The sequence below is a fragment of the Coturnix japonica genome, chromosome 14, assembly GCF_054131305.1.
Source record: "Coturnix japonica strain WE chromosome 14, WE-NBRP24, whole genome shotgun sequence".
Taxonomy (NCBI): domain Eukaryota; kingdom Metazoa; phylum Chordata; class Aves; order Galliformes; family Phasianidae; genus Coturnix; species Coturnix japonica.
In genome coordinates this window covers 8,974,655-8,998,610 of record NC_140676.1, presented here as the reverse complement: position 1 = coordinate 8,998,610, position 23,956 = coordinate 8,974,655, and the positions used below count along the sequence as shown (strand labels likewise).

The 23,956-nt window shown below is 42.0% G+C and overlaps 1 protein-coding gene across 2 annotated transcripts; it reads right to left on the bottom strand.

Annotated features, from left to right (window-relative positions):
- Window positions 1–1,727: 1,727 nt before the first annotated feature.
- Window positions 1,728–22,473, bottom strand: USP8 (ubiquitin specific peptidase 8). Of its 2 annotated transcripts, XM_015872858.3 has the most exons (20): window positions 22,369–22,473; window positions 18,300–18,470; window positions 17,776–17,920; window positions 17,079–17,164; window positions 14,734–14,878; window positions 14,316–14,373; window positions 13,453–13,597; window positions 12,982–13,144; window positions 12,103–12,247; window positions 11,725–11,945; window positions 10,055–10,633; window positions 9,174–9,263; window positions 8,480–8,560; window positions 7,891–8,153; window positions 7,265–7,477; window positions 6,675–6,885; window positions 5,865–6,101; window positions 5,136–5,278; window positions 4,591–4,723; window positions 1,728–4,391 (listed from the first exon to the last, which is right to left on the bottom strand). In XM_015872858.3, the coding sequence occupies exons 2-20, from the start codon at window positions 18,401–18,403 to the stop codon at window positions 4,206–4,208; spliced, it is 3,348 nt and encodes a 1,115-aa protein (XP_015728344.1). In that variant the 5' UTR covers window positions 18,404–18,470; window positions 22,369–22,473; the 3' UTR covers window positions 1,728–4,205. The 2 variants fall into 2 exon arrangements, with proteins under 2 accessions (XP_015728344.1, XP_015728345.1); XM_015872859.2 differs by lacking the exon at window positions 9,174–9,263.
- Between the last annotated feature and the right edge of the window lie 1,483 nt (window positions 22,474–23,956).

Sequence of the window (23,956 nt, the reverse complement as noted above, 5' to 3'; positions counted from 1 at the left end):
GGTCTGAAAGGTTATTTGGGTGAATCTGATGGCTCTGCGTGTGGAAATGTATTTGCTGTGCTGGGACACAGCAGTTGGTTCTTTGAGGTATCTGGGCTTTGGCTGACAGCAGAAAATAGGGTAAAAAATGTGAGAAGTGTATGTCTATATGTGATAGGATTAATGAGTAAATGAGATAGAAAGTCTTGAAGCTGTTTATAGCGTTTGTTTAAAATTAGGAGCTCATCGTTGGGTGGCTGCTTTCATCCCTTCTGCTGATGTGAGGTGGTAGGCAACGGTTTGAGGCAGGAATTACAGCTTTTTGTTGGCAAACTGTTAGCCAAGTAGAAGCAGCACACAGTGCATCACAGGGGAATGCATTGCATTGCTCTTTAAACTGGGAAGGATTGCTGGAGAACAAAGGGGTAAATAAAGCCAGGGAATGTATGGATGACTTGGAGTGGTTACCAGTGATGAACTGTACGTGGTTTTGTACATCTTGCTGCCATGAAGTGCTGGCTGATTATATGAGGTTACAGCCAGAACTGCGTGAGAAACCTCTGTGTAAACCGAGGGGAAAACAGTGGCAACTTTTACATATGGTCTCTTTCATGCTAACAGGAAACAATGGTAAATGTAAGGAAGGCACTGGAAAGATGTGGTGGCAAAGAAGTGTTGGTTTGAAGAGGCATCGTAACCTTCATGTTGTGTTGCATTTTCCACAGGTGAGCTGCAGGAACACGTGGGATGGCTGAGAACATCCAGTGTCTTGAAATCTGAGCAACCTGGATGTGCATTCCCATGTTATGCTGTTTAAACAATGTCTTCCATTAGTGGAAATCGTTAAGCTACGTTCTTCTCCTAGTTAGATATCTGAGATTCCCTACCACAAACCATGTATGTTTACATGCTGAGCTTTGGGGGGTTGTGACTTGTTTTTCTGTATTTGCCTTTTTAGAGCAGGGGATGAGAATGTTGGTACAACAGGAGCTTGCCAAGAAAATCAGAAGTTCCTGACGTGGAGGCTGCTGCTGACACAGGCAGGGAAGGTAAGTTATGCAGACATATGGGCTAATTGCTTTTTCATCACTAAATTTGAGATCTACCTCATCATTACATAACCTTGTAGAAGTGTAAGTGTATGTAAGTGTGTACCTGTGTGTGTAGCTGCACTATGACCATAACTACTGCTAATACAGTTACCTGGGATTTACGGGATATGAAGGATATTATCAACTGCTCACCTATTGACAGAAATGAAGAAACAATTACTCTGCAGTAATTGGGCTTCACAGAACTGTTATATAAAGTAGCGTTTAATTTCCTGTTCAGCATTTGCTTTCCCTGCCATGTTAAAACAACCTTCTGGTCCTCAGCTGTAGCTCTTGGCCATGTATGAAAGTTGGGAAGTAAGGTGTGTACTGAAAGTTAGAGGAAAAGAGGGATGGAGTCTGGCAAGAAAGGAGAGCTGACAACACAGTCCAAAACATTTAAGGGCAGGTGACAAAGCACAGAGGTTTGACTGCTGTTGCTTTTAATACCTGCATCCTTTTCTAATAGATGGAGGCTCAGGCAGCAAGATCTTTGCTTTTCTTGCCGGACATCGTTTGCAGACACAGTGTGTTTGTCAGCTGATGGTAGTAATCAACATTAACACAGATCCATTTCAAAGCCCAGGGCAGCCGTTAGGCGTCTCCTCCTCCCCCAGGAAAGACAGTTTAAGAAAACACAATAAAAAAAGATGAATGTTACTTAAAATAGTTCAAGATTTTATTTCAAGTTTGAATGGCAAGGCAGCTACAAAAGGGAACTCTTCCCTACGTCTGCTGTCTGCTCAGCAATACGGATCTCTCTCCATATGGTTACCCATTTTTCTGCAAGAACTCAGAGTGCAGCTTGTGTGCTCTAATGCTGAGCTTTGCCCTTCCTACTTCTACGTGTAACACCCCACCCAGTGTAACAGATAAAGCCTGGGTTCTGTGGGACTTAAAGCTGCTTCTGATCCAGGCACTTAAACATCCAGCGGTTTGAAAAGCACACAAACATACAGAAACCCCAACAGAACCACCAGCACCTCCCCACCCCTCCCAGCTCAGACTACAGATACATCCAGTAAACGAAAGTGTTTCCTGAACAAAACCATCACTACCTGAAGTTTTTCAGCAGGAGCTGGTACACACCCTAACAAAAGAGCACGTGAAATGGTCCCTCTTTGCTTGACTAATCATCTACCAGTAGCGTGGTTACACACACACAAAGCTCTCTCTATACAGTTGATTTTGGAATTACGTTACTGAGCACTGTCAAGCTAAATTAAGCCTATTGTGCATCCACTGAGAGAAATGCACATCAGAGGAATCCATGTGAGTTCAGTCTCCAGCCAGAGATACAAGAGTCGCAGTTTGTAACCAGAGAGAGGTCAGCACCTCTACACCCTTCTCTCATGCCACGTCCCCGTGTGGATCCTGCCCATAAATAAGGACCGAGTGGGCTCTTCTGTCACTCTCAGCTCATAATGACCTGTACCAGGGGCTAACAGCTGGGTTTCATGTTTAGTGCTGCAAAATAGATAAGCATAAGTAACCTACAAAGTGTTTCTTTGCTCTGTTTAAAGGCATTTCTTAGAATTAATATTTCTCTCTGCAGTCCCAGAGGAGAATCTTCTCTCACCTCTTCCAAGTGCAAACAAGAAACGATTGCCAAATCTCAGCTTTGTCTATAAGGAGAGTTTTAACAGACAGTGCTGTTGGTTACAGAACCACTCTGGCGTTCAACAACACACAGCTCTCATCATCTGCAAATCTCCAGAACTCCTCAGTGCAGCCCAATGGAACCGACTGCCTCTTATACACCTGTCAGGTCATTTCTGCACCCACAAATGGCCAACAGCCATGAAAAGCCAACAGTGAGTACAGAGGTCTGCCATTGCAATTCCCACAGTATTAGCTACCTTCTGTTCCATCATTAAATTGGAGATTCGTATTACCTCATCATCTGCTGTGGTCTCCCAGGAAATAACTTGAGAGAAGTCTGGAAGCTTCCAAGTGTGCTAAGGAACACACATCATCCACTCCCTCTGTGCAAGCCCCGATGTTTGTTTTTCACCACAAACTTCACAGCCCCCTCAAAAGAGCAGAACTGCTGAGCGTGCCGACCTGCTCACCTGAAGGTTCCAGTTTCTCTGTCGGTTACGTGGGCAGAGAGAAGTTCAGATTGTAGGATTTAAGATTTTTGAATGCCAATCTAATTAGAGAAGGAAAACCAGCCCAAATCCAGACCAGGACAATGCACAGGATTCAACTCCAACAGTTTCTAAACGAACCAGTTCTACACAAAGAATCATCTGTTGGTCTGAAGAGCCTTTCAACTGCCTGAATGACTCAGACTGTCCTTATGGAGAATCCTGACCATTACAAAACCAGCAGAGAATGAAAACAAACCCAAACATACGTTGAACAGGATATATTTTTAAATAATTTCTGAAGGTTTTTAATGCGTGTATACATGAAAATTTATATTAAAAAATTAAAAAGGAAAGTCTCGTTTGTTTAGAGTAACTCTGGAGTGCACAAATATTGACAAAAGCTAACAAAAAATACAGCTCTGCTTTTTGTTCCTTTTAAATAAGTAGTGTTGCAGTTACTTAAGAGCTGGCAAATTAAAGCAATCCTCTGAGTTTTAGAGTTTCTCACAAAAAGGACGACATTTTATTATATACATAGTTCTGATGTGCAAGTATGCAATCAATATGTACACTTACATTCCTAACTGTTTACATCGTTCTAGAGTATTCACAGTAGAATCAAGCTTAAGGTTAGAAATGTGAAAAGGCCATAACAGTGAAAGGATGAAGATAAAAATCAAGATCTGCCTTGGGAACTGTAGACATTTCCAACTACGTGTTAATAGACTCCAGATGACTAAACTAGGATTTAATTTTGGAGCAGACTCAAAATATAGTTGTTGGTTGTTTTTTTTAAATAAATTGAAATGCAAAGTATGCGTTTAAATGGTTTCACAGCTGGCAGTATTACCACAAGCGTTATTAATCACTCTGATTTAAGCAGTACTGACCAGAAAGAGCTTGCTTGCAGAGAAGCTGCTGCAACCATCCCCATAACTTTAATGTCTGCATCTGCCATAGTTCTGCGTGTTTATTTGCCCTCCCATGACTACTTTGTTCTTATAAAAAGAAAACCAGTTTTCTTAACCCATACTACTTTACTTTATGTGGCCACATCCACTGCTCGTTGTTCGTAAGAAGTGTAGAAGAGAATATATGCAGCTGCGGATTTCACAGACGATGCTGAAATCTCAGATACTTCATGGTCATCAAACTTAAACCAGCGCTGTCTGGAGGCATTTTTGCAGTAGGCCGTATAGTGCCCTCCGTCCAACCCACCATAATGATTCTGTATGTGGAGAAAGAGAAGAAAACATGGACGGCTTTGAAAGCTTCCATTTCTTACCTTGTCAAGTAAAATGGAGTAAATACGAGATTCTGAACTAAATGCTGATCGTTCATTTTAGAACATAACTTCTTTTGGTCTCTGTGGTTGCAAGAACAGCCTTAGCACAAAGATCACGTAACTTGAAATGTGAATTACTTACTGATACTGAGAACAGATTGTATCTCTTCAAGTTATTCTTTGGACCAATAACGTACTGTGAAAGGTCAAGAGTTTCCAATGGGAAATCTACAGAGGTCTGAAGCTTTTGCTTCCATCTTCCATCATAGGAAAATCTAGAGAATTAAAAAGCATCGTTACAAGTCATTGAGAAGCTATTTCAGAATGTTAGAAGCTATTTCAGAATGTTAGAAGCTATTTCAGAATGTTAAGCCACATGCAAGTTTTCCCTGTTTTTAACTCAGGTGTGATATCAACTGAAGATTAAACTGTTTCACAAGCAGTTCATGCTCACACTTGTGCTTCTGAGCACAAATGAGAAGCAGCTGCCTGTACGAGTGCTTTGTGAACACAGCCCAGTAAATGAGACATCCGGTGTCAATACAAGAACTTTATCAGTGCAACTGGAAATACAACTGGAACTTTCTCTAATTAAAAATGGTGTGTGACTGCACCAGAGCAACCAATCTTCATCAAACCCTGGACACTTCATCCTAATCCATCCCTGCTGCTCATTATTTCACTTACCGTTTCAGGTGCACAAGAAGCACGGGTGGCAATTTCCAAATTTCTATTTTTTTCAAAGAATCCCTTCGAGTTTTGCAATGGCTGCAGTAAAATCTGTTGTTATCGGTGAGCTTTTCCTCTTTGGAGAACAATCTAAGGCATTCCTTAAAACAAGAGAACACACAGGTATGGATTGTGAAGGACGGGTGTTTAAGATGATGGAGTCAAAATGCTCATTTCCTATTTGCTTGTTAACCTGCAGCACTTTGCTTGTTATCTGCAAGCCACGTTTCACAAAGGTGAAGAAAATGGAGTTAAATCCATCTGTGAAAGTTTTACTGCCTGTATTGTCTGCCAGATCTTCATTGTATGCCCACAGCATTTAAAGAAGAAAACCACAGAACACTTATCCTGTGACCAACAAGAGCAATTATGAGATGTCTTCTCTGACACCGTGGTTTCAACATTTCCATCCCGCTTGTGTTTTAAAATTCTTAAGATACGATCTATTTTTGTTAATTTAGAAGAATTAAACAGCAACAGACTCAGATCTGTTCACATTTCAGGTTGGTGCAAATTAAGTGGGAGCACTGAAAACTGAAGGGTCACCTGGAGCCAACTGGGCCACCTCCTGCTGCTTGTCCCGGACCACATCCCTGTCCAACAAGGGACAACCACAACCACCCTGGGAAGCATCATAACAAAGCCAAAGGGAAATGTTTTCAATGTTTGTCTCTAGTGTCACCTTACCTGCAGTGTGCATTTACTGGTGGATGCAAGTGGTAAAGACAAATACATGAAAGCCTCAAAGGTCCGGGACTTCTTGTGACACGTGAGACACTGCACTGTCGATTTGAACTGGCCTTGGAAAAGTGCCACAATAATGGATTCGTTGAGCTGTTTGTGCTTCTGCCAGGCCAGTTCTGCTGCTCTCAGGTCATCGAGATGATCGTTGTTTTCTTCCTTGTATCTTTTCCTGTTGTCAGCCTGTATAACAGATGTTGGAATACCTTAGCAGTATATTAACGTACTTTAAAAATAAGGAAGAACATTTAAATGACATTCAAATGTGTCAGGACAGCCTTCTTGCCTGAGCTCTCTTCCACTGTTCCCATCAATATCTTACGCTTTACAAAACTGAATTCTATAATCCCAAATACTTAATTTCCTTCTATACGACATTGCAATAACAGAAGCAGCAATATGTATCCGCTGCAAACTAATGCAGATTTTAAACTTCTGCTTTGGGATTGATCCTGTTTTCTTCCAAAAGTCACCTGCTACACAGCCATAACAGCAAGCCATGTTGGTAATGTAAGACTTGCCAGCCAGAGGGATGTCACAGAATTGGGACTTTGTCTCCAAAGAGCCGTTTCTGTGCCATTAAAGCTCCATGGGGAGCTTAACATGCATTTGTGCTGGCTCTTTCAACCATACCCAAAAGGCAACTCCATTTGTACAGGAGGATTTAAGCTGTGTGCTAGTGCTTCGTAAGGCATTTTATGTTTTATTTCTCATGCTCATTTAGCAGATGTACAACTTGTAATGTATTTGGCTTACTTTATTGAGGTCTTCGTGCAAACCGTCCATTAGAAAGAGAAGCAGCTCCTGGGAGTCTTGCTGGCTGTATCCTGCAAACTGGTCGTTAATCTTCCCAATTGTAATTTTGAAGTCTTTTGGACTGATATATTTATACTGTCCTGTCCACAAGGCTTTCATTATTACTCCAAACTCTTCAGCCACTTCACCTTTATGCCCCAAGAAATTGGACCTATACAATGAAACAGATCCAATAAAAACAAAAAAAGCTGTTAGTCTGAATTGAAATTTCTGCCTACATCTATGCTATAATTTGAATATTCAACATTGGTCCGATAGAAGGCATCGCTATTCCCACCTTGCTATGCCAGCTGCTGTGGAAGTGCATTACAGTCAACTAAACACAACCAACACTTATGTATGAATGCACTCAGCAGAATTTAGTTCAGGCTGCCCAAAAAAGCCTCTTCTGACCCACTACTGAATTCTGAGAAATCCCTGGAAAAAATCTGCAGCTCTACTCATCTGACTTTACAATTGTTAATTAACAAAACACTTGCAAATAAAACAAAACAACTGCAAATAAAAGGATGAGTATGAGAGATCGTTACCTGTTAATATCATCTTGATACAAGTTTCTGTTAAAATACTCAGCTAGATGAGGTGCGTTGCACAGACACTGTAATATGGAGTTCATGTAGCAAGTGTTCCCTAGATTACGAAGTCCTGTAAGAGCTGGTCCCGATCCCCCAAACACGGGATTAAGGTTCCTAATCTGTGATGCAGAGAGTCTTGAGATTTCTGTTTTAGGGTAATAGATTGGTCTGAAAAGAAGGATTCATTTATTTTTTAGCAGTCTGAGAGTTGATAAAACCACGCGCACAACCCACCAGAAGCAAATTCCCTCACAGGCGGCGAAACATCTGAGCACAACAAGTCACCCCAATGACATCATTCAGTTTACTGAAGACCAGTTAATGAAACAGCGACAAATCCAGATACATTGGCCTACAGCCAGGTTGAGGTATGGACTAAAACAGTACTTATTTATTTATTTTAGTTAATTATGTAATTAACAGCTAATTCTTCCCATTTAAACATTAAGAATGCTGTGTTTCACAGACTGAAAATGCCAGGAGACTGGTATTTCATACATTAACACAAATACCTAACGAGCAACTGTCATCCCACAACAAGCTATAATTGCCTAAATTGGGATATAAGTTATCAAACATACTTATTTTCACGATTGACCGCAGGAGTTACAGGAATTCTTTTCTTCTCCTCCTCGTGAATGGCTTGCGTTATATCTGGGGATGAGTACGAGCGCTTCAATTTGGAGGGTTCTCGTTCCCGCTCGGCAGCCACCTGCGGTTTGGGTTTGTGGGTTGGCGGGGTGGCTGGAGGGGTGGATGAAGGAGCCATTTCTGGTGGGTACATCTGAACGGTGTTCGTTGGTGAGTGATAGTAACGAAAGGTTCCAGTGATTGGATCCAGAAACTTTGGGGAGGAAAAAAAAGGAGTTTTAAAACGAGGTCAAGATCTATTACAAACCCTACCCATTTCTGAAGTACTGTAGGAATAATACATGAGTTTCTTAAACGCTGAAGCCTTAACAGTAGTTACTGTCCAATGTGCATCTAAACAGCAACTCCTCAATACTACAATCAGCAGATGAGCTTCCCTGATTTCATTACAGGAAATCCAGAAAAAAAGTCAGAAAATAAATCAAAGAGACAACAATACAGATGTGACTTTAAAATGTGGCGCCGAAAGGCGCTAGGATATTGCACAAGCTCGATTATGACATCAGAATAGAAAGTTACCTTGGCCCATCCTTCAGGCAGTCCTGGTATTATCCTCCCCATTTCTTCACTTCGCGCTCTGATCAATGGCTCCCGCTGAGACTAATAAAGACAACAGAAATGTAAGGCACGTACAGTTACCTGCACAGAGCAGTGGGCTGCCTGTGACTTCTCTACATAGCTGCACGATCGAATGCAAAGCAGTTCAATGAGAATTCCTTCGTGACAGCTGAAAACGCAACTCATGGTAGGACATGAAAATGGTAACATGGTACCACTATTTCATACCACTCAAGGTAGACAAAAGCCCTATGCTGACATGCTCCAGGAAAAAGACAATTCAGCTTTGCAGTAGCCTGACCACTCCACTCCTCCCATAGTTAAGCCACTCTGTTAGAAATACGTGCTTTTGTTAAACACACAGCAAAGATCTCCCTTCCCAACTAGTACGAAACAGTACACGTGAGATGAGAAATGAGTGTGGAACAATTGTTAATGCCATGAGGAGCACATGGAAATTTCTAGTGAAAGTCTCACAATTTTTTTGCAGATGAATGTGGCAAAATAAAAGAAACCCAAACAGCTATGAGCATAGCATGGTCTCTTCTTACAATAATGACTTTGAAAATTAAAGTGAGGTAGAATTTAACATGAAATAATAATCACGAAGCATCTGTGCTTGATTGTTTTTGGCTACATGAAACAGTGTATTTACTTTAAGTCTTTCAGTATCTTGTTCAGAATCCTCTCTAAGGGCTCCTGGCTTTTGAGCTCCATTGTCTGGTTGTCCTTTAACCTCAGTTTGCTGTAAAAGATTTGGAGAGAAGGCTTTCAATTTTCATCTATGCTGTCAGTGAAGAAAGCTGATGAAGTAAAATAGGGAAGAAGCAAAATTCAGTTTTCTCATTGCTATTAATGGAAGTCCTTACAGCAGCTATCTGCACATCACTGTACTGCTGGCCCATGCAGTGACTTCCTGGAATAGCCTTTGTCACTGGATGTTTTGTTATGTAAGACTTACTACTTAAAAGAGCTCAGAAATTAAGTGTAGTGGCATTAAAACTTTGGGGCTGAGACTGCAAATATTTCATGAATTGGAGAGAAAACGTGACCCCCAGAGAGCTGGAACTGCGCTATTCTCAGCAAAAGTAACAGATGAGTGCTTACTTCACTTCCAGTGCCAGCCAACAGAATCCTGTTACATCACTGTTCATGCAGCTGGGGGCACTACAGAGTTTGTTATGGTAATGTGATTCTGTCCTAAGAATTGGTAACTACTGTACAGTAGTGCACGGTACTGGAGTGGTGTGAGAGAAAATGCTGCCACGGCATCCATTCTACCTTCACGATGTAACTGTTATGATCCTACGGGGGCTCCACGCTGCGCAACTACAAGGAAGAACTGAGCCAGTTTAAGCTCTCCTGTGCGACTATTTGATTTTTGGTTTCAACTTTCTCCTACATGGTTATGTAAAGACAGCAGGCCTAAATAAGATTCCAGTACTGTATACATTTAAAATTCACGTTGATGCTATCGTCTCACTTCAGAAGGCCCTGAAATCACCCCAAACATCCCACGCTCCGCTTTTCACTGACCTTGCTTGGAGATGCATCACCCACTGCCCGTCTCTGCGTATCTGGTGTTCGAGTTCCCTTTTCTCTTTTTTCTGTAGTTATTTTGTCATTCTCAGCCTTCTTTGCATCAACGCTTTCTGGTTCATTTTTATTTTGCTTTTTTGCTTCTATCGCTTCTTTGCGTGCTTTTTCTTTTTCCTTCTCCTCCTGTTCTCTTTTTATCTGCTCGTCTCTCTCCTTCTGTTCCCTCTCCTCCTTGGATTGCTGTAGCTTTTCTTTGTGTTCTTTTTCTCTCTGTTCTTCCTTCGCCTTTTGCTCTTGTTCTTCCTTTTCTCGCCTGAGTCTCTCTTTTTGTTCTTCCTTCTGCCTTTCTCGCAGTTCTTTTTCTCGTCTGTTTTTCTCCATCAGGGCAGCAGTTTCTGCATGGACGCGGCTTTTTTCTTCTTCTGTCAGAACATTCTTAGCATCAAGTAATGGCTTTGTGGACCGGTCCGGAACCATGCGGCCATTCTCAGCAGGTTGGCTGTCACTGTGCGTACTTTCAGATTTTGGTTTATTATCATCAGGTATTTTTATTGAAGGCTTTTTAGAACGATCAACCTATAACAGAGCACAGGAGAACAATTCACTACAGCTACTGGTGCTCTCTTGGCTGGACTTCTAAGTCACATGTATAAAAGAATAAAGACCATATAAAGTTGATTTCTACCAGATAGAGAATCAGCCTTCAATTTCAGTAATCTGGTAATTCAGATGCTTGTTAGTAAAATCAGGTATTCATTTGACTTCCAGATATGAGGTAAGAGTCAACAAGCCCTAAAGAACCATAAGCACAGCATTAAACATGTTACTGCAACTCAGGTCTTTCTTTATTCTTGAGCTTTTGAACATTTCAGGGCAATCAGGCAGCCCAACCTGGGCACGGCTCTCTCAATCACATGCTCTGTCACCTAATTAGGGCAGGTGTGCCTGATGGAAAGAGGCATTTAAGACTGACTTCTGCTCAGACCTAGGAGAGCAGGTTGTCTTAATGCCAGAAGTTCTGAAGAAATGAAGACCGCTCCAGTTCAAGGAAGAAAATCCAAAAGGCTTTTGTTAACTGAAATCTATGTTAAAGGAATTATCTAAAAAGGCAAAGAGTTTGGTGTTTTTAGCCTTATCTTCCCAAGAAAACAAATTATTTTAAAGCAAGGATTCTGCAAAGGTGTCTTTAGAAAGTTTCATGCCCCTGAGAGGAAGAAACAAGTCCCTGTGTTTTCAGCTCTAGACAAGGAGTAACAAACCACCCAAATGTTTCGCTGTTTGAAGGAAGATACTGAGCCTGGAAAGGAGAGCTTTGGAGTAGCCAAGGTAAGACATGTTTAACTGCCCTTCCTGTTTCATCATCTGTATGTTTTGATTAGAAAAGCTTGCTTATGGACTTCCTGAATTAATGAGTACCTGCTGACCTTTACGTTCTGCTGTGCTTGTACAGCAATCCTCGGCAAAAACTGCAGTTGCATCAAGTATATTCAGCTGTATAAGGTTTTGTGGATTATTTACTATGGCTTCACAGCCTCTAATAGTCTCTACACCCACGTTCTTGTTTACAAGGCTTAAACAAATACCAAGAAAATCTCTCTGTGGATTTAGGCTTCTGCACATGATAGATTAACCTTGTACTAAATGTGAAAGAAAGAAGCACAGCTTACCTCAGGGATGCTTCTTGTAATTGATGCTGGATTAACTACAGAAGAGCTGTCGGGTTTTGGAACAGCAGCACCTTCTACACTTGGTCTGTTCAGTGATTTTAGTCTCTCTTCCAAATTAGCTCCTGTCTCTTCATTTTCAACCATCTCTGCTGGAGAAGGCTTTATAGGGGCAACAGGTGGAGCAGGAGCTGGCTCTTCCAGAGATGGATACGTAAAATCCACTGGGGTAGAAGGGAGAAAAAGATATGAGCTAGGATTACTTTGTTGTTATAAGAGCTCAAGTTCTACCAGACCCTCCAATTTAGATTTAGAGATGTAGCCCAAGACAAGGCCATGTCAAACACAACTGAATGATGTTACAGACATCTTTATACTTACAAGACACAGTTACTGCTTCATTCCTGCCGTGCTGTGGTGGAGTTACTTTAGCATTTGTTGTGTACTGGGGAAAGCAAAGGAGCCAGTTTTCATAGCCCCCTTCTAGAACCAAAGGTTCATTCTGCAGTACCGTTTTGCTTTCCCACTGTAAGGGGAAAAAAAAAAAAAAAAAAAAGCTTGAAATTAAATGATTTAAACAGAATGTGGAAGTTTCTCAATCTTAATCATGTCACTGAAATTTCTAGTCATTAAATTAAGAAGTTGCTTTGGAGATATTTAGATAAGAATTAAGCTGGCTGCATAACCACTTTGGGGAACAGAGTCTGGAGAACTCCCAGCATTGAAGTTCCTCTCTCTCCCTATAACAGGGCCCAAGTATTTCCAACACAGACCCACTTAATGGCTTATTCAAGTGACAATCCTCTGTGCAGAAAAAATATATTTATTATAACATTTACTTCAGCATTTTATCTAACCAGCTTGCTCGGTGATTAGGTGCACCGGTAAACAACACATTTGCTTTCTGAAAAGCCCTTCAGAGTTCAGGCTCCAGCATGGCCTCCTCCTGAGGTCCTTAATACTAGAATGTGAACAAGACACACAGGCTTGTGTTCTCTTCTGTAAAGCAGTAAGCAGGGAGAACTGTCTGAATGATATTTGTACTTAAAGTTTACTAACTAACTGTTGGGGAGTTGAATCATTCTGCTCTTTGTCTGTTTAATGAATTCTTTCTACTACTACAGCAGAAGCAGGGGGAAGCAAAGCCTCAGTCTATACTTCTGCTATCAAAATAAGCAGTCTTGGAAAACTGAACCAAGATGTTTACCTGGAATGTCTTATTTATGAGATGAAATAATACAAAATATGAAACTTGCCAACCTTAAAAAGTGCATCTTTCAGGCTCCGAAGAGTTGTTCCTAGCTCTAAGTCTTCTGCAGAACTAAACCAGTCCAGCAGTACAACATAATCAAAGTGTCCTCTCTTCTTCCATGGATCTTTAGAATCCTCTGGGAGTCTAGCTTCAATCCAGCTAGCAGTAACTCTGAAATGTATCAATATGCATTGAAATGGGAGATGGCAACACTTCATCCAACAATACATAGAACCATATACATTTATGAGTCTGGATAAATTACATGCTCTCTGGATTTAAGTTGGTACATGCAAGAACAGTCTGGATGTATTTCAACAATTTGTATGTATTGGGGACTCTGAAACTAAAGTGTCGGAGCTGTAAAAGCCTATGATCTTTCTAATGCAGAGTTAGGTTTTTTTTTGTTTTAAGAGAAAGCAAGAAACACCATTTCAGGGAAATGAAATGTTTCATTATCATTTAACATTATTCCATACCCAGCACTGATAGCTTCTTCTGGGACGCTGACAGATCTTGGAATACAGGACTCCTGGTAGTCCTTCAAGCTTCGAGCATCCATTATAATCAATTCAATGCTTTTGTCTGTCATCATTGCAAACAGTTTCTCGGCTGTGACTGCTCCTAGAAATATAAAAACTGTTAGATACTAAAAGCTACAAAAAAGTATCATTGATTCTGGAGTAATCAAGACTGCAAACCGATGACATAGAACAGAAAAGTACACAATACGTTAATACACGTTCTTCCCACAAAGCCATGGAGCTGAGAGTGCAAAGCAGATTGATTCTTTTGCTCCTGCTACTGCAGTGATTAACAGCTAACCTGCTGAAATTGACAATACTGGATGCTTGATGATAAATGAGTTTAATTTGTCATGGACTCTTTTAACTCTTATAGGTAAGCACTCATGAGCTACATACTGCAGATGTTCTCTAGAGTTCTCTGCTGAGAAGGAACACTTTCACATTTATTACAGGACCGGGATGGGCAGGAGGAATTTCTTATTTAACTGAAAAAGTTGTCACTCCTCAGCCTTGCTTAGATTTTTTTTTTTCTTATCAGTTGAAAAGACATTTTTGTTATCTATGAATTTAGTTATTAAATTAAAAAACAACAACAAAACAAACCTCAGGTCCACTTTCTAAGTTCAAGAAAAGTCATGAGGATGTAAATACAGAGCTTTGTCACTAAGCTGTTATTACTGAAATACAGGATAGCAAAATTTTATCCAAATATTCTGACAGTGAAATAACCTTAAAGAACTGCAGCAGCAGAAGCAATAGGTACATAGGTATGTAGAGACTTTTATCACACCTGTGTAAATGTTATTATCTCTTACCACTAAAACTCTCAGCCTGATCCTTTCTTTCCAGTGAATGCTTCGTTTCACCATTAATCTGTGTTGTACAGAAGGGAAAAAACAGTAAGTTAAATCAGGAACTAATCCTGAGAACCAAGGTGGCCAGCAGACACTGATTCTCATACAACTGGAGGGAAGCTGGCCAAACTATGCCACAGGAAGCAGTCTAGGAAAAGAAAGCTTCTTTACAAGACTGTCTTAAAGACTTTGAGGTTACTAGAACTCAACTTTTTGAGTTTTCTTTGGAAAGGTAGTAGGGAGTATAAATTAATTAAACAAAAACAACCCACACCAAAACACGATTCAGTACGATTCTGAGCTGGAGATGGCTAATAAATATCAAACAGTAGATTAAAACTATAACTGAAATAGAGAGCTTGCAGATATCTTCAATTACCCTTTGGCTTTTTCCTTTGCAATCCACTGTACTTTCTGATGAGGTTTTGGCTGAACTCTTTCCGTCGTCTTTTGGTTCTTGCTTTTTCTGCAGCTCCTGTCTGTCCCTCTCTTCAAGTTTTTTCCGTACTTCAGCTTCCTCATATCTGTGGAAACATAAGTGTTGTGTATCTTCTTCCCCGCCCCCCCTCCAATATTACATAATAAGCTGGCAGTAGTTAATTACTACCAGCAATAGCAAGTCCTGGTGTGGGGTGGACTTGGGTGAAATACTCCCCAGCACCCACTCCTTGCAGCAAACCCCCATTTTCATCCATGACTGCTTGTATTGTTTCTCCTGCTTTTGGGATGATTTTCTTCTCCTATTCCACAGCCATTACTCTTAAGGCTTACAATTCTTTTTCTTTAAACTGCTGTCACTAGTTGCAATAGATTCTTTATTTCATGGAAGCAAGAGTACAAATGGGTCACTTGCAAGTAAACTTCCATATACTGTGACAGTCATCCAAGCTATTTTATGTGGTTTTGCAACAGTGCAGATAATAGTTAGACAGTTATCTCAGTTCTCTGAACTTCCTTTTTTTGGGAAGTTGGATCAGAACTACCTGTACAGCAGTGGTCATCTTCAGGGTGTAAGCTGATGTTATAGTTCTGTTGTGCCCTCACCAGTTTCCCTGCTGTTCAAATTTTAGGTCTACATTTACTTCTATGCAAGAATCACATACACATTTTTCTGCAGACCGAAGTCCTGCATGTAGATGTTCCTTTCAGCCTTGAAAGTTAACCTCCCAGCCACTTGCTTTTGTAAGGACAATCACAGAAGTGTAAACCAGTGGCCTCTGTACTACAGCTTTTAGATCAACTTCAGGCTGTTACACTCACAATGCTGTTAAAGGGCATTATATTATATTTAACACAATTGAAATGATGAGGCTTAATAGTGCTCTACAAAGCAATAAGTGTTTGGAACTAACAGTGTTGATGACTGAGCCAAACAGTAGGGCTTGAGAACTGAATCATATCAGTAACTGCTCATTCTAATTAGATGATGACTAATAAGGATTCAAATGACAACTACTATGCAGCTTTATTTCATATTAAACACTGCGTTAATAAACTAGATCATGACATCAAATTCTGCCTCAAACTCTGTTCTGCTAATTGGCCACTAATAGGAAGCAGGCTGCAAGCCTAATTTTATTTCTTAAACAGACTTCTAATTTACAGTGACTTTGCCAAATCAAGAACAGAGCTTGTTAGCCGTGGAAGCTAATGGAACTAAAGAATATTTAAAGCTTTTGCTGAGTTCAGTCCATATGGTGTATTTACCGATCAGCTTCCCATGTACCCTGAGGTACACAGCAGCTCCTTCATAGAAGTAATTCTAAGACTATACAGTGTGTCAGCAGCTCCCCTTTGAGTTCACAACTAACAGTTCAATTATTTGCTGGCCTATGGCCTGGAAGAGAAATTATACAAATAATTCCTACGGTTCAGTGTAGCTGCAAAGTGGTTTCCTGTTTCACCTATCCTCCCTTTAAACAAACACGATTTAAGTTACAGTAATTGGAAGTTATTCATTGTGTCAACTTTCAAAATTCAATTTCATAAAAAAAAAAAAAGCTCCAAATGACAATTTAGAGATTTATTGTGTAGGTTTTCATAACTTTTATCAGAGAGTCAGTGCTTTCAGTGAATTGCAAGGCCCAATGAAAAATAGGGAACAGTTGAAGTCTGTTTCAAATATAACATCAGACTTCTTTGGAAAGTCTTTATGTCCGTATAGCTATAATCTTATTTCATTGTTCTTTTTCAACTGACCTTTTAAATTAAGCCCTTCAAAAGGCATAGGGTGGGTAAGCTTTCACATTGATGTGGGGAAGCAGTGGCTGATGGGGGAGAGGTTAAGAGGCAGAGAAGGGGCAAAGACAGCCAGCAGCTGAGGATGTGAACAGTAACTACAGCTGGAAGCACAACAAACTGTACTACCATGTAGGATTGAGTCCATCTTACAACATACTGTCAGAATTTCATGGCTTACAGCACAAAGGCCTAGAACTCACTCATTTATATAGTGGTAAACCTGTGTTTCCATAGATATGTACACAAGTGGTAAAGAAAAGGTGTAGCAACTAGCCAAAGAATTGCAGGGGAAAAATGTCACTAGAAATGTGTTCTCTTAGTACAAACCAAACCATATTAGGAAGGCTTTAAGCATATGTAAATACCAGTAACATTCATCAGTTTTTGGTCCCACATGACTGTGATGAAAAGAGGGAGGAGGAGGAGGAAAACTGCATGCATAGGTTTCAGGTTTATCAAGTATCATCCACAGTATTCACATACCTGAGTTTAAGGCTTTCTGAGAGTCTTTCAGCTTCTTCAATAGCTTTTTTTAAATTTGTAGGCCCGAGAATGGAATGGAAATAATCCTAGAATGACAAGCGTCAGCCCACATATTAACAGCACAGCTTAATGATGCCCACTTCTGTGTGTATCAAGAACAGCTGCTCTATAGAAATACTGTATTATAAGGATGATAATGCCAACAAAAAGTACTGTTTTGAGTCAAATGTTTTCCTCTCAAACATGAGTTTGTAATTAAAATTCTATAGCACTAATGCCAACAAGGCAGTTCTGCTCAGTAAAAGCAGGCTCTAGTTGCAGAAGTAAAAGCAAAAATGCACATTTATGCATTTTCAGTGAAGGAGGCTTGAAATGAATAAAAGAAACACTCCACAATCCCCCAAAGTCCTTAGTACTGTCCCAAAGGATGTTGGAATGCAAAAGATGAGAGGATTAGCTTTCCATGAAAAGTATTCACGCATCTATTTATGCATCTTATGTGTAATTGATAAGAGCAAACTGTAAAAGTAATTAAGAAGAAACTTGTCAAAAATACGAAGGAGAATGTGAATAGGAGAGTGTATGTGAAGCAATTTATTTAATATCAGTGTAACCCTTTGAAAGTGCATTAGTGTGATTTTCTGTACTTCTAGCACTTTCACTAATGCAGAGAAGGTTAGTCAGAAGGCTTTTATACCTGTTGCTGCTTAAAATCAGGCCTCTTTTTAATAAAGTTATAAACTGCCACATATTTCATGTACAGGATGTAAGCTCTTTCTTCATCCCGGTCCAATCTGCTTTCTTCTGCAGCTTTGAAAATCTTAAGGGCGCTCTGCACATAACTGAAATCAAAGAAGAGGTGTAAAGGTGTAAAGCACGTGATTATTGGCTTGTCCCTAATTTAATTGCAAGATAGCATTTTAAGTGTTCACAGCCTCTGCCCACACATTGTTTGGTTTTTACCACCATAATACAAAGCCTTCACTAAACATGAATTAGAATCGTACTCCTCCAAATGATGTTTCTCTTTGCTAATCTGTTCACACGCTTCACTTAAAGTCTTCCGTACTGAAAGAGCAGGAAGAGGTACTTTTAAAAAGCATTTTGCTTAATACATAAGGAAACAATCTAATTTGCGCAGGTATCAAAATTCTATTCGCTATGTGCTACTGGGAGATGTATTTTGTATAGTTAATTCCAGAACACTTAAAATGTAGATACCTCTTTGTACTGGTCTTTTCAGGTTTTATTTCTGTCTTCTTGTTGAGATCTTTCAGTGAAGTACAGAGATACAGCTCCTTAGGTACAGATGCCACAGCAGGCATGTTAATGTTGTTATTTATTTCCCTTCTAGGATGGTACAACTTCTTACAAGCTTCTACCAGTAGTTTTCTAGGGGAAAAAAAAAAGAAAGCCCAATTATGCTTCAGTATTTTAATACAGTTACTACAGTGATCTGTATGTGGTTATTGCCTAATCTAGCTCGTGTTACATGAATCAACAGGAATATAAAACAAACTGGAACTCACACAGTTATGTAAATTAGGCATAGGTAATCACTTGCAGCTCCAGTGGTTGGTCTGGTCCACTATAACCTGGTGACGTGTTACTCTAATACTGTAGTGTTGGCACCTATGTCTTTGGCATTTAACCTACATTACTGCTTTAAAACCAGAATTTCTTATAGAAATCACAGAACTGCATGGACTGGAAGGTACCTAAAGAGATCATGGAGTCCAACCCCTCATTAAAGCAGGTTCCCTGCAACAGGTCACACAGGTCGGTGCCCAAACAGGGCTTGAATGTCTCCGTAGAAGGAGACTCTACCACCTCCCTGGGCAGCCCAATCCATCATCCAGCTGCTAACTAAAGGACGTTCCCAATCTAGACACGTTTTTTGTCTAAAGCAAAGACGTACTTGTTTTTTAAATAATCTAGCAGACTTACAAGGAAAGGCTTCACTTGTGCTAAGATCTTAGTGCTGCACTTCTAATCCTACCTTCAAAACACATATTTAACTGTCAACCTTGAACTGCAAATAGACTTTTTCTTTGAAGCTCTAAGTCCTTTCTAAATATATCTTCAACGTTTGCTGTTATGCAATTGGTATTTTCTTAATCTTAAGTGGCAAAATTTGGCTGAGTTCTGTCAGAACACAACTAAATAAATCTGAAAAAGATGTGAGCTTAATGTTACTGTGTATGAGGAAAAAACAAGACGATGCGGAAGATGAGAGTCACTTAATGAAAAGCAGAAGGTGCCTGCAAAATTGCCAGCATTGCTGACACACGTTGATAATGCAGCTCTTCTGGAACCTCATTCCTACAAACACAGAATGAATGGATAGAAGATAAACCTGAGCTCTGGCTGAGAACAAAAACTGACTGTCCGTATTTTCCCAATCTTATTAACTAGAGTTAAAACTAAAGGTTTTTAAATTGCCAAACACAATGCTGAATTGACTTTTATTTCCTTATCTAGAGAAACTTTTACACCTTTTTCAGAAGATGAGCAGCTCCTCGTGGCAGCTGATGAATGAGGTATTATTACTCTTTGACCTCCCAGAGCACTGTAACCCATACATCACGCTGCAGTAAAATGAGTTTAGGATGGATTAGAAATAATACTTTTGAGGAGGGTGGGGGAGGAGGGAATCAAGTTCTCAGCAGCCTACTTAATGGAATTACATGCAGCATGTATCAGATGTTAATATAAGGTTTTTTTATTACAGCTTCTAATTCATTTTTGTATGTGGAAGAAAAGTTAGTTCCTTAACTGACTGCTATCAGGGCTGGCTGTTCAGGAGGACCCATAAAACTCCTCAGGCTTCTCCTGCAGTTCAAGGTGTGCTTGTACCTTCATGTTCTCGTTATATTATTATTCAAAGCAGTTACCAGTCTGTGTGCTGATGGAGATTGACAAAGATAAACTTTTCAATTCTGCTCAAGTTGCTGAGGACCCTGACAATAGAACCTGAATGAACACACCTCTGAGACAGACAGTGCTTGCGACCAACAAAGGCCACCACTTACAGTGCCACCGATCCAAACCAAAGCTGGTGTTATTCTTAAGAAAAAAAGTAGCTATAGGAAAATAACAACCAGCTGTTTTGGGGAGCATATCTGGGTCTCTTCTCCATTATTCAACGCTGAGAAAAACAATGAACACAACCAGTGGAACAGCATTTCTGATTACAGTAGGCTTCTTTTCAATCGCAACATCTATTAAAATCATGACATACGGTAACAACCAGGCAGTATCTCCCTGTAAGCCAAGGAAAGGAGGAGATGAGCTCTTAACGGCTTTTTAGCAGAAACTATCTGCTGTTTTACCACTGCATTTTGGGCACAGTGCTGCTAGAACACAATGAGTAAAACTCAGAGATGATGCTGGGTATTCAGCTGATCCTTGGCCTGACTCCATTCCAGTGGGGGCTTGAGGCATCGCTACCCAACTGGTAGATGGTGGATGGAAACTGATCTGTGGTCAGGCATTACAAATACATGGATTAGTACACATATATGCAGACAAGGAGTAACACACTTTTGTTGGTCATCCTCTCTTCTGCTACAGAAGCAAAGAGGAAACAAAAAGTGGACATTCTTGCACATGGACACGAGTGCACTTTTATTGTGTTGTATAGAATATATAGGATTGTAGACATACCTTCCATTAGTTTTCCCTTTTACTATTATTAGCTATTCCTTTTACCCACTGCAGTTCTTATCTTTTTATCATTCTATCATCAATTCCCCCCTAAGAACTATTGTTCTGAAGTCAAACGCTGCTGCTTTTTACCAATGATCCACTTCCATTTAAGAACTTTTCACTGACCTGATATTTTATGTTTGCAAAGAATTTAGGATTTCAGAATTCTAATCAGCTCCTTTATGCAAAAACACAGCCTTGGTGTTCATAGATACCAGATTCCCAGCTGACCTGGTCCCTATGGTTTGTCCAGCAAAATAACTGCAAACAGAAAGGTGTCTAGGAATAGTCAACAGCAGTGAAACAAATGGAGATTGAACCAGAGCTTGGTGTAGGTGATCCCACTCCAAGAGTTGCAGTGAACAGGACTTATCTGAACTGCATTAGTTTTATCAGAATACGCTCCTGCTGAGCTAGCACATATTGACTAGTCTCGCTTTTGCCTTCCATTGCCCTCCACACTTACAGTCACTGCATCAATACAACAGCAGTGCTGAAGAATCAGTGAACCCTTCATATACCTCCGTGCTTCTGTTCCCAGCTGAAGTACTAGTTCGGGTCCCTTGCTCACTCTCAGGAAAGCTAAAATCAAGGCCAACATCCCAAAAATATAATGGCAATCATGTTTGGGTATGTAGAGAAATACTTAAAATGAGTATTTTTACATGGGCAGGGGCAGCGTACCTCTTGGTAACAGGTTTTTCTACCTCTAATTACCATGCCTGCTTTACTACGGATGTGAGTAAGCTTTAAGTGGAATGACAACAGCAAGAGCGACGCGCAGGAGCAGTTCCACTGCAGGCAGCGCACAGCGCTGTGGTCTGAGAGAAGTGCTGGTGCTCTCTGTGAGGTCTTGAACTTTCATGTGGACTCCTGCGCTCCCACAGGAGCTCTGCAATGTAGTGTGCAGAGCAGACACAGGGCCTGGTGCTCACACCCAGCACAACTGCTGTCCCTGGGCTGTGCCACCCAGCAGGGTGTCACACTGTGCTTGTGGCCTGGCAGCACAGCAGTGCAAAGGAACAGCTCCTTTTGGGAAATCGAAAGGGTTTTTCAGTATGTTCGGTGTTTAAGTGGCATTAATGGACAGAGGAGGGGAAGAAGATGCTATGAAGTTCACTAAAAACCAAAAAAAGTTTGGTTTTATATATTCAGCTTTAAAGGTCTTTAACCTGAGTAAAAACAGACGCATCTTTACGCCCTTAGATACAGGATTCCGGCCTACAAGCAGCCGGTCCCAGGGCGGTGACGGAGGCGCCCGCAGCGGCTCATCCCGCACCTCGGCCCGGCCCGCAGCGACCCGTGACGCCGCCCCGCCCCGGCAGCTCCTCTCCGTCCGTTCCGTCCAGCCGCCCCGGCCCTTCACGGCTCGGCCGGGGGCTGCGGCCGCCCAAGGTCACGGCGGGGCTGAGCGCTGCGGCCCCCGCCGCTCCCCGCCCGCCGCTGTCCGCTCGGCCCGGCCCCGCACCCTTCGCTCCCTGAAGGCCGGCCCTCCCGTTCCGCACGGCTCGGCGGGCTCCGATCCCCTCCAAGGGCGCCCGTCCCTCCCGGAGAAGGGCGCGTAGCCCGGCCCCATACTCACCGCCGCGGGGACGCGCCGTGTCAGCCCGCCGGCCCGGGGCAGGCCCATGTCCGAACGCGGCTGCCGAGGAGACGCTACGCGTCCATGGCTGCTGAGGCGGAACTCGGCGGCGATGTTCCCTCCTCCTCTCCGTCCCTCCCCGTCGGGCCTCGCTCCCGCTCGGAGGCGGGCACTCTCCGCCGTCCTATCGGGGCCGTGAGGCGCGCGGTGCCCCGGCCCTTCCTCCCCGCCTGGAACCGCGCTGCCAGAACGGGCCGCCCAGAGGCGGCTGAGGGCGGACGGACGGGCGGGTCGCTGTGCGAGTGGAATAGGAGCGGGGAGGGCACAATGCGGGCTGGAGGCTGGGCTTGTTCGCAGGGGAAAAGCAGCAGCGGCGGCCCAAGCACCGTCCTGTGCTGCAGTCCTCTGCAGAATGAAGCCTGCAGAAGACAGATCGTCTCCTATAGGAAAGTCAGGCGGCTCTGAAACCACCGTGACGGTGGAGAGGATGGGGAAGGTGATGCTGAGTCCACACTGGCTGCTGTCATAGAATCACAGAATGGCTTGGGTTAGAAGGGACCCCAAGGATCGTTATGTTCCACATCAACCTCTCCCACAGGCAGGGCCATGTCTCCAGATCTGGTACCAGGCCGGGCTGCCCAGGGCTCCATCCTGCCTGGTCCTGAACACCCCCAGGGATGAAGCATCCACCTCACTGGGCAGTGTGTCCCAGCACCTCACCACTATGAAGAACTTCACCCTGACGTCCAGTCTAAACCTTCCCTCCCTGAGCTTAAAACCATCCCCCTTGTCCTGTCAGCGTCCTTTGGGTTCAGGCCATTTTGTCCAAAGGGACGTTTGGTTGCTTCTCTTTTACAAAGTGCCTCATATTTATTGCCATGGAAACTGCAACAAAGAGCACAGTAAGAGTTTCACAGAGCAAATTCTCAGCTGCAAAACACTATTTTTCATGACAGTCACCACCACAAGGTGTGTGTGTGTTATCACCAGCACTGAACAACAGCCTGCATGCAGCACTTGTAACAATGTGCACCAGCTGAGATGACCCACTGTGACCATGGCCAAAATGTACCACCACTGCCTCACTGTGCTGATGTGCTCCTTGTCACAACGCCGCTCTGCTGCCATCTGTCGCATGACAACAAAGTGTAATGGAATATTGGTGGGAAGGTTCAACCTCTAGTTGTACCACCAACATCCACCTCTGCCATTGTGGGATATCATAAAATAGGAGGCATTACTTTAGGAGCAGCCCTCTATAACATGTAGGTACCTGGCCATATAGAGGAAGGGGAGGATGTGCCTGTACAGTTAGTGCACGCTATTGGAACACCCGATAAAATATGCTGTTATCTCCATTGCGTTATAATGAGCTTCCTGAGGTTAAAAGGTGCTTTCCTACCAGCACATCTTTCTGTGTAGCAACAGTGAATAAATAACAATAGCATTTCAGCCATAGGAATCAATATGCTTTTTAATACAACATATCCAGCTATTCAGACAAACGCCTCAAGTTACTCTGCCATACACCTGGGCGACATCAAGCAGAACGAATCATGCACCTCACAGATGTGAGCTGTGCTCTGAG

Coding starts and splice junctions, on each gene's coding strand:
- USP8 (XM_015872858.3), bottom strand. CDS start 18,403: ATGCCTGCTGTGGCATCTGTACCTAAGGAGCTGTATCTCTGTACTTCA. Junction 17,921..18,299: donor GAAAAGACCAGTACAAAGAG/GTATCTACATTT, acceptor CTTTGATTTCAG/TTATGTGCAGAGCGCCCTTA. Junction 5,279..5,864: donor CCAGTAAATGCACACTGCAG/GTAAGGTGACAC, acceptor TCTTGTTTTAAG/GAATGCCTTAGATTGTTCTC.